This window comes from Podarcis tiliguerta (genome assembly GCF_965153285.1).
Source record: "Podarcis tiliguerta genome assembly, chromosome: 17".
NCBI classification, from domain to species: Eukaryota; Metazoa; Chordata; class Lepidosauria; order Squamata; family Lacertidae; genus Podarcis; species Podarcis tiliguerta.
Genome location: NC_139550.1, coordinates 39,902,214 through 39,919,381, shown reverse-complemented (window position 1 = coordinate 39,919,381; position 17,168 = coordinate 39,902,214). Strand labels below are relative to the sequence as shown.

Genomic DNA, 17,168 nt, shown 5'->3' with positions numbered 1-17,168 from the left:
ATGTCATGCCAAAATTTGTTTTCCTAGCTCAGATGATTTAAGGATGGATAGTTGATGTATCTACAAGTGCTTAAGTGTTATTTAAATGTCAACTCTGAAGTTCCCCAGTCAGCAGGACTACCAGCACTTCCACTCTCTATGCTTTGCCCCTTACAACTGCAATACACTCCCCTCCAAGAGCCCACAGACTAGGCTTGGTTGGTGGCAGCACTCACCTCCCTTCCAACTCCAGGGGCATCAAAGGGGACTTGTACCACATAGCCCCGACTTCCATTGGAATACTTAGCTTCATAGATCTTATAGCCCTTCTTCTCAGCCTCAGGTAGTGGCAAGGGCCCTGAAGCATCCACAGTAATGCTGACCAGCACTACATCTGGCAGGAAGGTGCCAACTGTTGCATTGAAGAGCTGGAGACTGGCATTAGTATCTGTATGGAGAAGAGAAATAGTTTTTGTAAAACAAAACCTTTTTCTAGGCCAGTTCCCCATATCAATTTTGCTCATCAGGCTTACGAGTTAAATTTGCTCTCTAATGGATTTCCTCAGTTGTTCTGTCAACAAGCCCCCACAAGTATATGATGCTTCTCCTTTCTATAAATCCTTCAAGGTTGCCATTTTGCAGACATTTTCAGGACCATAGTAAGCTAGACAAGTTTCCTATTTAACAAAGCTCATCCTTCCCACAGAACATGTTTGCTTATTTGTTTATTCCTTCACCAATCCAATGTTCTTCCTTCAAAAACAAAGACCAAGGGTGGTCAACCTGTGGCTGTCCAGATGTGGTGGGTTGGCAACTCCTGGCATCCCTGACCACTGGCGGGCTGAGGGGAGTCCAGCAGCATCTGAAGGCACCAAATCAGCTAGCCTCCAACAAAGAAAATGGAATCCAATAATTGGACCATCTAGCCCTGTACTGACTGGCAGAGGCTCTCCAGGGTTTCATATACAAGTCATGTCCAGTCCTACCTGGAGATGCTAACATTTCAACCTGGGACCTTTGGCAATGTATGTGCTCTGCCCCTGAGCTACAGCTCTTCAGTGCAGGTGGGGAGGACCCATTTAGAAGGGGGGACTGAGGAAGCTGTCTTATACCAAGTAAGATCATTGGTCCATCAAGCTTAGTAATGTGTACACTGACTGGCATCAGCTCCTCAGGTTTTCAGACAGGATTCTCATCCAGCCCTACCCAGAAGCGCCAGGGATTGAACCTGGAAATGTCTGCATTCAGTGTAAAGGCTCTACCATGGAGCGACAAGCTCTTCCCTGAATTGAAGGATCAAGAATAGACATATAGACATAGACACACATACACACACACACAGCAATAGTGAAGTGGTTCCTGTGCTCAAGACGAACATTGTAAGCCAGTGTACTCTTTGACCAAGAGTATGATGCCATCTCTAACTCTCCCACTGAAGAGTTAAGAACAATTTGATCTTGCTAGAATAGAAGGCATAGACAGCCATATGTCAGGAGTGCTCTGATGGTGTTTCCTGCTTGGCAGGGGGTTGGACTCGATGACCCTTGTGGTCTCTTCCAACTCTATGATTCTATGATTCTAAGGCATCTACTAGCACACACAGTTGTCTGTGAAGCAGCCATCACCAATGTTTCAACAACTTTATAGAACTATTATTTACAATGAACACTCACAATCTGTAACTATGACCGGCACAAGTTGCAGAGGGGTGCTAATATCCTTCAGGATGGTATGTTTCGTAATACCCCTCTTGTCATCTTCCCACAGATGCTCTACATAAGGGGCGATTTTGTAGGTAATCATTGGTTTCCCATCAATCACATAGGTCTGGAGCAAGAAATAAACAAGTAGACATCGTTAAAGGGACCTAATGTTAATACAAGCCATGTTGTGACAGGATGTGTGACAGAACCTTGTCTCCCAGGTTCCCACCTTGTTGCTATTTCAATCCCAAAACATGGGCTCTGGACTTTAAGATTTGTTAAGGATTTCTAATACAGGTGTACACTTGACACATTTCATCTCCCTCATTTTGTAAGAAAGTGCCATTAAGACCATTTTGTACAGCAGGAGTGAGCATATCTACATTGTTTTTTTCTATAACTCTTTTCTAGAGCTCTGCCAACCAAAGCCAAGTGCGAAACAGTGGGCTTGTCCACATGGCTGCTTATCCCATGCCAAGAAATCACAGCTCCAAGCAGTCCTCAGTTTGTCCCGCTGCTTTCCTGGGGGAAACCCGCTCCCTAGTGCTGAAGTGGAGCAAACATCAATCTGTAGAAAACCTAACCTTGGGCAAAAAAAATGAGAGGCACAAATACAAGATGGGTGACACCTGGCTTGAGAGCAGTACATGTGAAAAGGATGTAGGAGTCTTGGTTGACCACAAACTTGACATGAGCCAACAGTGTGATGCGGCAGCTAAAAAAGCCAATGCAATTCTGGGCTGCATCAATAGGAGTATAGCATCTAGATCAAGGGAAGTAATAGTGCCACTGTATTCTGCTCTGGTCAGACCTCACCTGGAGTACTGTGTCCAGTTCTGGGCACCACAGTTCAAGAAGGACACTGACAAACTGGAAGGTGTCCAGAGGAGGTCAATCAAAATGGTCAAAGGCCTGGAAACGGTGCCTTATGAGGAACGTCTAAGGGAGCTGGGCATGTTTAGCCTGGAGAAGAGGAGGTTAAGGGGTGATATGATAGCCATGTTCAAATATATAAAAGGATGTCACATAGAGGAGGGAGAAAGGTTGTTTTCTGCTGCTCCAGAGAAGCGGACACGGAGCAATGGATCCAAACTACAAGAAAGAAGATTCCACCTAAACATTAGGAAGAACTTCCTGACAGTAAGAGCTGTTCGACAGTGGAATTTGCTGCCAAGGAGTGTGGTGGAGTCTCCTTCTTTGGAGGTCTTTAAGCAGAGGCTTGACAACCATATGTCAGGAGTGCTCTGATGGTGTTTCCTGCTTGGCAGGGGGTTGGACTCGATGGCCCTTGTGGTCTCTTCCAACTCTATGATTCTATGATTCTAACTGATATTTGCTCCGGCGGGTTTTCCTGGGTGAAAGCAGCGAAACAAGTGGAAGTGTAGATGAGCTCAGTGTCTGAGGATAGAGAAGGGCAACATTCACTTTCTAGAATTCAGGAGTGGGGTGGCCCCAAGCACATGCTCCGTGCCAAGGAGTAATCTAATTCCAGAACCACACTCAATATTTTCACAGACAAAAATCCACTACTGATTTCCCCCCTCTCTCTCAGCAGCCTGCTTCATGGAAGAAAGCCTTTTAGTGACTGCTGTCAGCAGGCAATTGCAGAATCACCCACACAGGAGTTTAATGTGGATTTGAAGCAGCTGAGTCTCATCCACATGACCGCCTCCTCCTTGAACCTTAGCCTGCACTTCCTCATATTACATCTGGATTTTCAAATCTGAGGATAATCCAATAAGGACAGTCTAGCTAATATAAATGTGCATGTTACCCAATGGTGGACAAACACATGTGCACTGTTTGGGCATGTTAGGGGTTTTTTATATGTGTGGTGCCATTTCACTGGGGGTCATCTGTGCACTATACTCCTTACTCCCATTTGGTTTCTGTCCCAAAGGAAAAAATGTATTCTGCGTGGTTATTTTTTTGAAATTTAAAAATCAGCTTCTTTCTTCTTTTTTGCAGAGCTGCTCTAGCACAAACAGATGTATTAAAAATAATATTTTTATGGAAAATTAAGTTAAAATTTAATGATTGTATATTACTAAAAGAATTATATGAAAATGATGTACAGATGGTATATAACTGGTAAAAATGGCAAAAATATTTAGAACAAGCTCTAACAAGTGCTGAAAATGTAAAGAAAAGGAAGGTACCTTTTCCCTATGTGGTGGAATTGTAAAACAATTAAAAATTATTGGGATTTGATTTATAATGAAATGAAAAGAATGTTTAAGATAACATTAGTTAAAAAACCAGAAGCTTTTCTATTAGGTATTTTAGGTCAAGATTTACCAAAAGACAAGAAAAAATTATTAATGTATGTGACTACAGCAGCCAGAATTTTATTAGCTCAAAGATGGAAAAGTGATGAAATACTAACAAAAGAACAATGGCAAGAAAAATTGATGGAATATGCTGAAATGGTAAAGCTGACGGAGAGACTTAAAGATAAGGACAATAATTATTTCAAGAAAGATTAGGAATCTTTTATGATGTATATACAGAAACAATGCACTGAAATGGACTCACTTGCAGGATTTGATTAAGACACCTACAATTAATCAATATAAGCAGAAAATATAAATATGAGGGTAAAATGTTAAGAAAATGTTAATAAGGTATAATTTCAATTTCAATATATAAGGTACATAAAATTATAGGCAGAAGAAATGAATATGTGATAAACCAGAAAGGGAAGTTGGGGGAAGTTGAGGGGGGGATAATAGAAAATATAAGATGTAATTTGTGTTTGTTTTTAGTATTGATTACTGCATTTTCTGGCGTATAAGACTACTTTTTAAACCAGGAAAATCTTCTCAAAAGTCGGGGGTCGTCTTATACTCTGGCTACAGCAGGAGTTCCTGCAGCAACTCCCCACCAAAGGATAAAACGACAGCAAATTAAATCAGAGGACACCAAGCTCTCTAGATAAAGCAGAAATATGCTTGAAAATTGGCCCCAGAAGCTCCCGGCCACTGGGAAGTGGAGCGGATTTCCAAGCTGGACTGGAGACTGGTTTTTTAAATTTTTATTTGGTGTGCGTTGGAAGAGAGGTAGTCTTATACAGCGAGTATATCCCAAACTCTATATTTTAACTGGAAAAGTTGGGGGGGGGCATCTTATACGCCCAGTCGTCTTATACGCCGGAAAATACAGTATGTGAAAATTTTGTTGGAAAATCTTAATAATAATAACAATAACAATAATAATATTTGCCCTTGCATGTACAGAAAAAAAGAAAGGAAGATCTTTCCCAACAAGACAAAGTAGGACCTTCTCTCTCTCAGAAACGAGAGCAACATCCTTTTATTCAAGCACAGTGCTTGCATGGCCCCATTGATTCCACCCCAAAACTTTTAAGTCAATGATCAGAGACACCCATGCTCCTCCCTGCCTGGTCATTCTTTGCCCTTGTGTGGCACAACACACACATCTCTCTTTTGACTTGCTCTTTTGTGCAAATCTGATAGACTGAAAAACTTGTATTTCTTTTTTTAAAAAATAAAAAAGTCATGCTTCAAATTTGGCTTTGATGGAAAATTGTTGCACAATTCCACTATGAAGGTGCATGCATACTGGTAAACAAATACCTGCTGTCATGGCCACAATGGACCCCAGGTTTCCTGACCTGCAGGGAGAGGGGTTGGAAGAACTAATTGTGGGAAAGGGGCAGCACAGAGTGTGAACTGAGCCCATCTAGGCATGAACAAGAAATATTGAGATTTTGGAGGCATAAAATGGAAAGCACTCCTATGTTGACAATGGCGCGCACACAAAAAAAATGGCCCATATAGGCATCAACACCTTGTATGAATATGCCTTGTGAGACAACCCCCTGCTGAGCCATTACAAACAATCCAGAAACTACCAGTAGATCCCAATCCACCTTCTGCCCACCCCTCTTGTAGAGTACATAGTTTAGGAGTGAAGCAACGCATGGCCATCCATTTGCCTCCCTGCCACTTAACAAATTACTCCCCATTCAAAAACACTTTGTGCTAGACCATTGAATTATCTAAAGCATCCAGGAACAACATCCGTACCCACCTTGTATTTACCACCCGGTGCACCAATGGGCATCTTTAGTACAATAGCATCCTTGTCACTAGCCAGTGAGTATCCCCAACTTCTGATGTCTTGTGTAGACAGTTTGTCCAGGTTGACCCCCATGTCCACTTGCAGCTCCTTGACAATGCCAGCTCCAACCAGGAGAGGAGGGATGCTCTTGGGAATAGTCCAGGTAATTGTTTCCTTCGAGTAGTACACACCATCTGGCAGAGGGGAGTGAGGAGGGAGAGAGGGAAGATTAGGGAGTCTCCAGATGGTCACTCTTTTGTGGGAGAGACTGAAGCCCATTCCAGAAGTTTAGACTTTCCAGTTAGTGGCTTAAAGGGTTCTGTTGCCCCAGCACAACAAAACCACTTTGAAAAAGAAACGGGCTCTTTGAGGGTCGGAAAGTGACAGAGAAAGGCACTGAAGTGTGGGATGGATGAATGAGCAACAGGAAGACATACTGCAAGCAAATTGGAATGAATGCAGGTTGGATGCTCATTGGCAAGTAACTACCCAGCAAACAAATCAGAATGACAGAGACGGCATGTAATCTAACCTCCACATAAGCTTTTTGTGCAAGCAAACCAGGATGAATGTTAAGCAAACAGTTTGTCTGTGGATGGAGGAACATGCCAGTTTGGGCTCCTCTTGGGGCTGAATCCACTTACTTGCCTTTTGCCCTTTTGCTCTTTCTAAAGTCTGGCAGAGGTCCTTGCTTCAATACTCCATGTCCAAGAGCTCTCTCTCCCCCCCCCCCCGCAAAAACCCACTATTTAAAGCTGAATTCAAGCAAATGTCAGTTCTGATTTTCTGCAGATTGACCATTTGATCTGACTGAGCTTTATGATTGGGTTTTCACAGGGAAACCTCCAGAACAAAAAAAGAAAGGGGGGCACTCAGACACAGAGCTTTAAATTACAGACTGTGCCTGGAAAGAGTGGAGGGAAGGTGTGAATAAGTCCTTTGTTTCTCGTTTTTCTAACCTCAAATTTAGTTCTCAACATTAGTTTGCAAAAGATAAAAAAGGGAAAGGCTAAGTCCACATGAAAATCGTTCAGCATTCACCTTGTTCTTGTACAATTGCAATGGCACCAACCTGAGTAGAGCTTCAACTGAGTTCCAGTGAGTTCTGGCAGTGAGTCGTCCCCCCCCCCCCCCAATTTTCACTAATATGAATGTTTATACACACTTTATCCCCAGTATAAGCAATGCTGTACACCTTACTTGTCTGAAGAACTGTACTGCAAAATTCAGAGAAGCAATTTTTTTAGTATAGCTGTGTTTGTTTTCATATTGTTTCAGAAGATGTGAAGAAGGTAGGTTCACCTTTCAATGCAACTGTTTTGAATTCCCATCAAGGAGGGAATCCAAAGCATGGAAACTCTTGTGGGCTTAAGGGGTCAACAGCTCAAAAGACAGATCCCCTTGCTTACATACCTATAGGGCAGGTCACTGCTGTGTCCACCATTAGGAGCATCCAGCGCTGCTTGTAGTAGGTGCTGGACCTCACAGAGGAGAAGGGAATCCCATTGACCTGAAAACAGAAGCAGCAGCTCCTATCTCTGTCATTTGCCATGTTTCAGTGCCTCACAGCTCAGTCCCTTTTCCCATGAACTAGCAAGAGCAGAGTTATTTTCAATGGCACTGCAGAATTAGGCACATGCCATTCAAATTGCGCTTAGTTTGCATCATTTATGTTGGCCAAATAGTTCAGCACCTCTTGTTGCTCAGTTCAAATCCATTCATGCCAAGTTAGTACAGATACTGTAATGAGTCTACATAAAGCCCTGGTCAAGGGTCTACCTTCCATCACCGTCATTAGTACTATTCCCACTTTTCTACTTCAGTTGCAGAAAGATATCATCTAACACTCGGAGAGACTTCCTAGTCAAGGCATTCTGCTGACTACATGCTACCCACCCACTACATTTCTCATTACTAAAGTGCACATTTTCCAAGCTCAAAAAGACACAGGTGTCCCTGGCCATGCCAGGAATGCTCCATGCTGAAGGGATCAAGGTAAATATATGTGCAAAATTTATCTTATGCAAGTTCTGTTTTTACTTTACAATTTTATAAGTTGCTTTACAGCTTGAGGCCATCAAAGCAGTGTAAAGACACACACACAAAAATACAACTCTTAATTCTACAAACCATTCAAGCTCTTGCTGTTTCCTTCTGACATGCACCTCCTTATTTTTTTTGGGGGGGGGGGTATGCACTTACCTCCACCTTCTGAGCCTCAGTGGCATTGTAGGGAGCCCTGAGCACGATCCTCGTGTCTGTGGTGTTGACTCCATAGCCAGCAGCATGAGCTTCTTCCACCCGCATAGCCTTCCTCCTGGCATCCATGTGAAAGACGATTTGCCAGATGGAGGAGGCCCCTGCGACAGCCTATGGGGGAGGGAGGAGAGGGAAGAAATAATTTCAGAGTTTTAAAATAACCTCCCATAGGGAAGTCTGCTGCCCCCCCAGTTCTTTCTCAGTTGTGGCAAAGGAGAGAGATACCTCCGGAAAGGCAGCAGCCCAGTCCTCAGGGGGACCTGCAGGTTGATCTTGAAGAAAGCCATCTGGGATTGGTGGTACGTTCCTTCTTACAGAGACCTTGAGTGGGGAAAGGGGACATTGTAATTGGGAGAGACTTCACAGCTACTCTCTGTACAGGATCTCCCACGTGCCTTATCCGAGTCTCTCTCTCTCTCTCTCTCTCTCTCTCTCTCTCTCTCTCACACACACACACACACACACACACACACTTTGCAATTAGGATTTGCCAACTAAACATTTTTGCTTCTTCTGGCAACCGACATGAAATCAAGGAGCAAGGCTCCTGGCCTTTGAAGTGTATACCTCAAATTATTTTTGGCATCTCATATTTGTTTCTAACCTTTAAGCCTGCCACCCACCTCTCCCCATGTGCATCTGGAACACACAATTTTTCCTCCACATTCTACCCCCAGATCAACTTTCACACATGACATAAGCAGAGTCAGAGAGGTTCAAGAGCATTTTAGTGTACACCTGTAAATACAGGCTGTGTACACTCCATACATTCAAAGCACATGGTTTCCCCCAAAGAATCCTGGGAACTGTAGTTTACCCCTCACAGAGCTACAATTCCTATCACCTTAAAAAAAAAGAACTACAGTGCCACGGTTCATTGGGGGAATCTGTACACTGTGTCTGCAACCTCCTGCTCTAGGAAGTGAAAGTCTTCACGCTCAGAGACTTGGCTTCTTGAAAGGCGGCAGCAGATCTCAAGGTACGCCTCTCATGCATTTCAAAATGCTGCTTGGCTCCCTAATATAAAAATTTACCTCCATATAGTTTGCCTCACAGACTATTTCTCGAGGCTGCCACGGGCCATATGAGCAGCTCACTGGAACGTTAAGCACCACCGCATGCTGCATCCCAGGGTCTGTCGCTGCCGTTATCTGGATGTTCAAAGTGAAGTGCTGGCCATCCTGAATGTGGGAAGAAGAGGACCAACAGTTATGCTTGCGGTGGTGGAAGCGTGGATGAGCTGGATTAAATATGTAACAAACATTCCAGCTGCTCAGAGAACAAAGCTGCTAGAATGTCTGCAGTCCAGCAATTATGCAAGAGGGAAAGTTGTCAGTTTGGCTGGAGAGACAGGCCCTAGGCACAAGACAGTGTTTGGGGCAGGTCAAGGACTGGCATATGTTTCCAAGGGTGTTTAAAAGGAAAGCGGCTGAAGGAATTTATAGACACTGCATTACGAAATGCCTACTAAAATGAACTTGACACAACATTTATTTGTGGATATTTTCAAATGTTAAGAGATTAAAAAGCACCTGCTTTCAGTTAGCTGTGCTTAGCTTCGTACACCTAGTGGAATAACTAGATATCGAGGTGTTCCTGAGGACTAACCATAGGTGGTCTGAAACATAATACAATGACTCCCCTCCCTAGATGGCACCCTTGTTTGTATTCTTTGTGTTCTCCTGGTTGTTTTAAATTGCTAGTCCTCAGGGAAGCTACAGGGCATTGCATGCAGATCCAACTTTAAGATGCTCCCAAGACCAGGAACAGTGACTGCCTTATTTCCCAACTCCGTCACCTTCTTCTAGCAGTCTCCATGCTTAAGCACATACTTCTGCCCATAACTTTCACTCCCATCAGGAAGACTTATGGGTTCCAGGCACTGCACAGACTCAGATGCAGAATTCAAAGGCCATCACACAGGTTCAGCCGCTTTGGTCAGAGCAAGCAGATAGCACAGCTCTGGCGGGAGGTAGTCCTGCATGCTCTGGGCCATCTGAATGGTAAATTAAGGCCTCAGTGCTTCATAGTGCCTTGCCCTTTTGATCTGAAACGTCCCCAAGTCTCTCACAGACTGTCAGAATTGCCTAGGCTTCAATCCACTCTGCCTCAAGAGCCAATGGAGAATGCCCTAGTGCGGCCCATCCCAGTGGGCCTTCCTGTCAGCGTCAGTCAGCAGTATCAAGGAACTCCATTTGCAAAGGAACAATGGGGGAAATGGCTTTAAGGACCCAGCTGTTCCTTTTGGACTATGTCTACACATGACATCATAGATGACATCAGGCATGGGGGCAAGTGGGTGTGTTTTGTGGTGGAATCACCTCACAGGCCAAACTGGGACCCACGCCAGGCCTCATTATGTTGGCGGCTCCTCACCGCTGTGCAAAACAGTTTGTTTTGAGGATTAAGACAGCTTCCCACACACAATCCCTGCAGCATACAGCTTAGCCCTATATCCCACCATCAGAGTATAACAGCCAAGCAGCGAGGCACGGAGCTCTATATTCCCCCAAACGTCTTGGGAAATGGTGTATCCACATTTTGCTGACTGGACCTCGTCTATAGGCCAGGGCCTGCCAAACTGGTCTGGAAGGACAAGAATGTAGATCATTAGATGAGGTAAAGGGAAATCGCTTCAGAATAGTTACCCACAACAGCATTGTGTGCATTAATATTTCATTCTTTAACATACCTCATTGAGACCCTGCTGCAAACATCTGACTGTGGGACAAGAGGCACCTACAGCCTGTGGCACCAGATACTCGATAGTTGGCCAGGTGGGCTTTGCATGCTAACAAGAGTCATCATGCACCAGGAAACAGTCTTGCAACCCTCAGTGATGATATCAGCCAATGCATCTCTGGAGAGGTTGTCTCAAGCCAGTGAAGCAAAGCAAACATCTGGCCACTGGCCAGAACCTGGTTAAGGCGCACATGTGGGACCCATGCACCCCTCTCTCCAAAGGTGAAAGAAAGAATGTTACATGTAGAACAACGCCCAAGTCTTCTCTTCATCAAAAGCAGGAAAAGAAACTGAACTCACCAATGGCAGCAAAGCTGATGTACTTGTTTTGGAAATAGGCTGACCTCAATCGGAGTCGGGCAAGGCTGCCTAGACACTGCACGTTAACCTGATCTGAAGGGCAAGGAGATAACAAAAAATCAAAGTTGTTAGCAAACTGGGCACCGACCTTCTATCAGGCTCAAGTCAACATAGGAGCAAAACTCCTAAATGGTTCACAAGCCATGGTCCCAGTATCAGGTTGAGCCTCTTGGGGATGCTCAACACATCTATACGGGCTTGCTCCTCATTTCCCTTCCCTTGCCCTCTATCCTACGACTGCACCCTCTAAACAAGAACGAAGAGGAACAGCCAGAGGGGAGTTAAAAGGTGGCAGCCCTAATTCCCTCCAGCGGCATCTAACAGTAGCCCACTTACTGACAGCCAAATCTTGTTTTCATGTTGCTGTTCTTCAATAAGTCTTTCTTTACCTCCATCTGTTCACAGCTGTGTTTTATGCCCCAGGTTGACAATGACATTCCAAAGGGTTTCCAGAATGTCTACTCCAGAAGGACCAGCACGGACTCTTTCTCCAAGACAAAGAGCCAAGATAGGAAACTGATTTGCTCCTAGGGTTGACTTCTGTGTTGCCCGCCCTGTGAACTTCAGTTTTCCTTCTCCCTGGCCACATGAACTGGGTGGAAGATTGCCTAGTCTTTTTACACAGCAGCTCCAGGGCTCTCCCACCATATATAATGCACCCACTGAGTTTCCTCCTCTTGTGGGAAGACTGAAAGCAGGATCAGCACTAGATCCATTTTTGTGAAGTACAGTAATCCCTGACTACTGGTCTTGCTAGCTAGGGAAGATGGGAGCTGTAGTCCAAAAACAGCTGGAGACCCAAGTTTGAGAAATGCTGGTCTCGCTATTTGAGGAGGGGGGCAAAAGGAGCCAGGCTGCAGGGGCTATTTAGCAAATGGGCAGGGGAAGAAAAAGAAATGCAGCCAGTTAAGTAGGATGGGGGGGGGGGGGAGGAGTGGAAACATTGTAGAAGTTCAGTTAAGTGTGCCACATAAAGAGGGAACAGATCGATTCTTAAGGACTTGCATCCTTTGCTTCTACAGCAATCAGTAGACTTATCTTCAGCGCAAGTCTTCAAGACTAAAAATATGCCCTGAGCCAGCAGTGGAGAACCTGCCATCCTCTGGAAGTTGGATTCCACCCACTAACAAGGTGCAGCCAGCATGGCCAGTGTCAGGGATGATGGGGGTTGTGGTCAAGCAACATGCAGAGGGCCACAGGTTCTCATTGTAAATTTTGGTGGGCAAAAACTCACTGAATTAAATGTACTCAGGTCCCTTGTGGCAGCAGATGGTGTATTTATTCATGATGTACTCTTTTCTGCATTGCTCTCAGGGCCTCAATAAGTCAGATGTTAGCAAGCAGTACAGTGGTACCTCGGGTTAAGTACTTAATTCGTTCTGGAGGTCCGTTCTTAACCTGAAGCACCACTTTAGCTAATGGGGCCTCCTGCTGCCGCTGCGCCGCTGCCTCGCGATTTCTGTTCTCGTCCTGAAGCAAAGTTCTTAACCCGAGGTACTATTTCTGGGTTTGCGGAGTCTGTAACCTGAAGCGTATGTAACCCGAGGTACCACTGTATATGCTAACTTAGAGTATGCTAGTGTCCCAAGTGCAAAGAGTAGCATTGCCTCCAGCTGGGTGGCTCTCAATGGGTCTGGGCTCACCCAGCAACTGCCAAATCTTGGCCAACCCATGACAGGAGCTGCAAGTATTATGATCATCCACTCCATGGCAGACAGACGCCTGGAAAAGGACCGAGCCGCCAACTCCTGTCCTGTTTACTTTGCATGAATAAGCAGTTCAAGAGTGGGACACACCTTCTTTAAAGAGGAAAATGAGGTACCCTTCTTCCTTCCCTATTAACAGACGGTTCGCAACAAGAAGGAAATCAAGGGCATGCAAAAGCTTTGAAAAACACATTAGGCATTATATTCACGTAGCCAAGTGGTTTTTACCTGTTACAGGAACAAATTGAAAGCACACTCCAGGAGCCAGAAAGCCAAGAAGCAGCAACCTGAAAAGAGAATCACGGAAGAATGGTTGACGCTGCATGCAAGCAGAGGGAGGCAGAGGGAGGCCAGCCTTTCCTAGGTTGCTCCCAGACTGTCACTATTTTCTTTTCTTTTCTTGTAATTTAATCTTAAACTGCCTCAGCTATTAGAAACCTGGCAAAACACGGAACAAGAGTGGGGGAGCTAAAGGGAGATAACACCAAATATGGTTCTGCATCTTTACTGTTGCTCCAGAAGGGTAGAAGCAAAACTATAGGCGCAGAAGTAGCAAGGGAACAGATTTCAGCTACATGTTTGGAGATGTTGCTTAACAGCAAGAGCCATTCAACATCTTTCATAAGATGGCAACATCTCCTTTGCTGGAAGTACTTAAGCACAGCAGAGGCAGACTTTGGTAATATGGCGCCCTGAGGGAGGGCAAATTCTGGCACCCCCCTAAATATTATTTTCATGCCATCCTTGCTCTCACATGCTCTGTGCATGCTCTCAAGTGCACTACATCATAATTGTGGCAACTCAATTGCCTGTCTGGCTGCGGCCTAATTTTGAGTTGGTCCCCATATAAACAAAGGTTTTTTTGGTTGCTTTTGGTGTTGTTCTTGTGTGTCTCCTTGGCTTGGTGTCCTGTGCAAAGGAACCACCCGCACTGCCCTAAATCTGGCACTGAGTAGAGGCTTGGCAACCAACTGCCAGGGATACTAGCTGCAAGTTTCCTGAACTGAGCAGAGGGCATTGACTAGATGAATCCCAAGATGGCTTCCAAATCTGGAAGAGTTTTCATAGCATAGCACTGTAGAGTTGGAAGGGACCCTGAGGATCATCTAGTCCCACCCCCTGCAATGCAGGAATATGCAGCTGGTCCATACAGGGATCGAACCTGCAACCTTGGCGTTATCAGCACCATGGTCTAACCAACTGAGCTATGCTTGGGCATCTTTGCTAACAAAGTTTTCTATTAATCTGGAGCATGCCCAATGGGCTGTCTCCTCTTTCTCTCGGGGTTGGGGAGTGTGAAAAGAGCAGCCGGCTGGGAGGAAAACATAGTCTGTGGAGTAGAGAAGCCTAAGGTGTTCCAGGCTAGGACACGCTCCACACCCCAGTTGCTACACACACCCAAGAGAAGACTGAGCCTTAGCCAGTGGCCCAGGCAAGGTGAGACAGCCACCAGAGGCTGCCAGTAGTGGAGAGGGAGAGAAGGCAGAGCCCCTGCGATGGTTGGCGACCACAGGTGTATGGAGGATGTAGCGCCTGACCTGCAAGAGTTATTTGCAGCTTAATCACAAATATATCAGAACAGTTTCCATAAGTGAAAAACCTAGTGAAAGCATAGAAATCAAGACGACTTTAAGAAACAGCAAGCTAGAAAACCAGTGAAGTCAGATGCACATAATAGCATCGCATGCCCGGCCAGGGAGTCTCGCTTTAACAAAAACGCTTCTGTTTGTCTGAACCGACTAGCCGTGGCTTCCCCGAGCAGAAGCAGCGGGGTGCGGAAGGCAACGGGACTCCTGGGGGCAGCCCTACAGCTGGTAGGTTCAACATGAAACCTCCTTTATCCGTGGAGGGGAGTTTGCACCGGGCGCCCCCCGCGCAGGAAACCTTGCTGGCCGCTCATTCCAGTACAAGAACCCCCCTCCCCCCCCCGCCGACTCACCTGGCCGCGGGGCTCCAGCTCCCCATCTTGCCGGACTAGCACCGCGTCCCCGCCCCGCCGCCCCGCGCGCCTTTCAAGGGCTCCGCGCCCGCCCAGCTGCGCCCAATTAGCAGCTGCCCCGCCCGCAGGAGGGGGCGGCGGCCCTAGCGGGGAGCCCGCGGGCAGCAGCATCTCCGTCCCACCTGGCCCGGTTTTCACCCCGGCAGCAGCCCCGCCTGGGAGAGAGTGGCTGCCCGGTCCTCCTTCTGCTGCCCCAGTGCAATCACGAGCAAGGGGGGCGCCGCAGCTTCGCCTCCCTGTGGCCCAGGGGGCAGGCGGGGGGGCTTATTTCAAAACACAAGCTTCCTCCAGCAGCTGCCTGTTGTCTTTCCTGCCCTGTCCATATTCATATATATTTTTTTTTTACATTCTCTTTATTAATTTTCATTACACACCAATACACACAAGACAAATTCATCACAAACAAAAAACAAACCAAACAACACAGCTAAATAGAAAAAAACCAAAGAACAAAAACAACATATAACTGATTGACTTCCCTCCACCTCGGTTTTGGGTTATATAATGAAGGATTTTTTCCGCAGTTTATCTTTAAGACTTCTGCACGTCGGAGGGTTATATTGAGCCTACTGTGATCTTTAGATTTTTTAAATCTGCTTCAATATATGTTATGAATTTATTCCATTCCTTAATAAACTTTGTTTCTTTCTGATCTCTGATTTTTTTGTGTTATTTTTGCCAATTCTAAGTATTCGAATAGTTTACATTGCCAATCTCTTACCGTTGGGATACTAATTGACTTCCAATTTTGTGCTATTAATATTCTAGCAGCTGTTGTTGCATACTGGAATAAAGTCTGGTCCTCTTTCTTAATTTCATTACCAATCATCCCCAGAAGGAAGTTTTCCGGTTATTTAACAAAAGTGTATTTGAACATTTTTTAAAATTCATTATAAACAAGCTCCCAAAACTTTTTAATTTTTTCGCAGGTCCACCACATGTGGTAGAAACTTCCTTCCTTATTTTTGCACTTCCAGCACATTTTGTCTCCAGTCTTATAATTTTTTTCTAATTTCACAGGGGGGTTGTACCATCTGTACATCATTTTTTCCATGTTTTCTCTTAGTGCGACACACGCTGTAAACTTCATATCTTTATTCCAGAGCTTTATCCAACTATCATATTCCAAATTATATCCCAGGTCTATCACCCATTTCACCATAACTTCTTTTATCTCGTCGTCCTTAGTATCCCATTCTAACAATTGGTTATACATTTTTGATAAAAGTTTTGAATTTCCTTCCAATATTTCTATCTGAAATCTGCCCTGTCCATATTCACCCTCAGCTAACAAATCAGAAAAGAATTCCAAGCGTTTCACCAACCAGTCCTTCAACTGCATTCGAATCATACATCTTCTTCATTTGACCTTTTTAGGCCACCCTTCACTGAAATCATTTCTGGGGCTGTACACATCATTTAAAAACTGCAGCACCTAAGAACAATCTCTGAATATCTCACAGTCTTCACTTAATGCAACTGTTGAAGAGCAGAACCCTATTAATCCGTTACTGCTAAAGGATTCCTCAGGATTCCCATGTCACCCTGAAGACTTGATTTCTTATCGCAGCCAAAATTTAAGGGACCTTTGCTGTTAAAATGTCTGCCAATCAAATTCCATACATGTCTGCTCAGAAGTAAGACCCGCTGAATTCAATTGGGCATGCTCCTCTGTAAGGGGGGTTAGAATTGCAGGCACATTCCATTGTGTCTTGAGGCAATGCCAACAGCATTACATCAACAACATGTTGCAGAAATAGTCCTGCAAATAACGAAAGAGAGAAAGAGAAAGAAACCCATTTGGACAAGCACTTGGCGAGAGAGCCACCACCTACACTTCTGACTGGAGCTTCCAGAAGCTCACCAGATGGGCCACAGCCTTTGCATTCCAGGGGACGCACTCAAGAGCCTCTTGATCCCCCTTGGCGGCCTGCCACTGAGGTGGAAATGCAAAGGGATGGGAGGAAATAAAGCCAGGACAGGCATTTAAAATGAACATGTGAACATAGCATTTTGGTCAACTCTTGGTCATGTGATGTCATTCTGTGGCTCAGCATGCCATTAGATGAGTGAGAGTGGAGGGAAGTATTTGAACTTGCCTAGAGTGGCCAAAAACCACACCCATCGCAGCCTAGACCATCCCTTGAGTTATCCATTTCATCTGATACATGAAGTGGTCTGGAAACTTTATACTTTTTATAGAGTATGGAGAGGAAGAAAGAAGATGTCATAGTTTAAGAACCAAGGTGAATGGGTGCTGGAGCTTATGCTTGGCTGCAAGCCATACTCCCTGAACTGGAGGACCCACCTCACTGATTTATTATAGGTGATGGAATG

The 17,168-nt window shown here is 45.1% G+C and overlaps 1 protein-coding gene across 4 annotated transcripts in view; it reads right to left on the bottom strand.

Annotated features, from left to right (window-relative positions):
* Positions 1 to 15,028, bottom strand: part of LOC310668095 (zona pellucida sperm-binding protein 2-like) — a 32,537-nt gene extending 17,509 nt beyond the window's left edge. For 2 of the 4 annotated variants that reach the window (XM_083420977.1, XM_083420979.1), the window contains exons 1-11: positions 14,772 to 14,891; positions 13,061 to 13,119; positions 11,067 to 11,159; positions 10,486 to 10,610; positions 9,059 to 9,205; positions 8,250 to 8,345; positions 7,968 to 8,135; positions 7,179 to 7,275; positions 5,736 to 5,959; positions 1,653 to 1,806; positions 216 to 427 (exon numbers count right to left, since the gene is read on the bottom strand). In XM_083420977.1, the coding sequence (XP_083277103.1) occupies positions 216 to 427; positions 1,653 to 1,806; positions 5,736 to 5,959; positions 7,179 to 7,275; positions 7,968 to 8,135; positions 8,250 to 8,345; positions 9,059 to 9,205; positions 10,486 to 10,610; positions 11,067 to 11,159; positions 13,061 to 13,119; positions 14,772 to 14,797 (1,401 nt within the window). In that variant the 5' untranslated portion in view covers positions 14,798 to 14,891. Of the gene's footprint in view, positions 1 to 215; positions 428 to 1,652; positions 1,807 to 5,735; positions 5,960 to 7,178; positions 7,276 to 7,967; positions 8,136 to 8,249; positions 8,346 to 9,058; positions 9,206 to 10,485; positions 10,611 to 11,066; positions 11,160 to 13,060; positions 13,120 to 14,771 lie in introns of those variants that run through there. The other 2 variants (XM_083420976.1, XM_083420978.1) reach the window with 2 other exon arrangements.
* Positions 15,029 to 17,168: the final 2,140 nt, after the last annotated feature.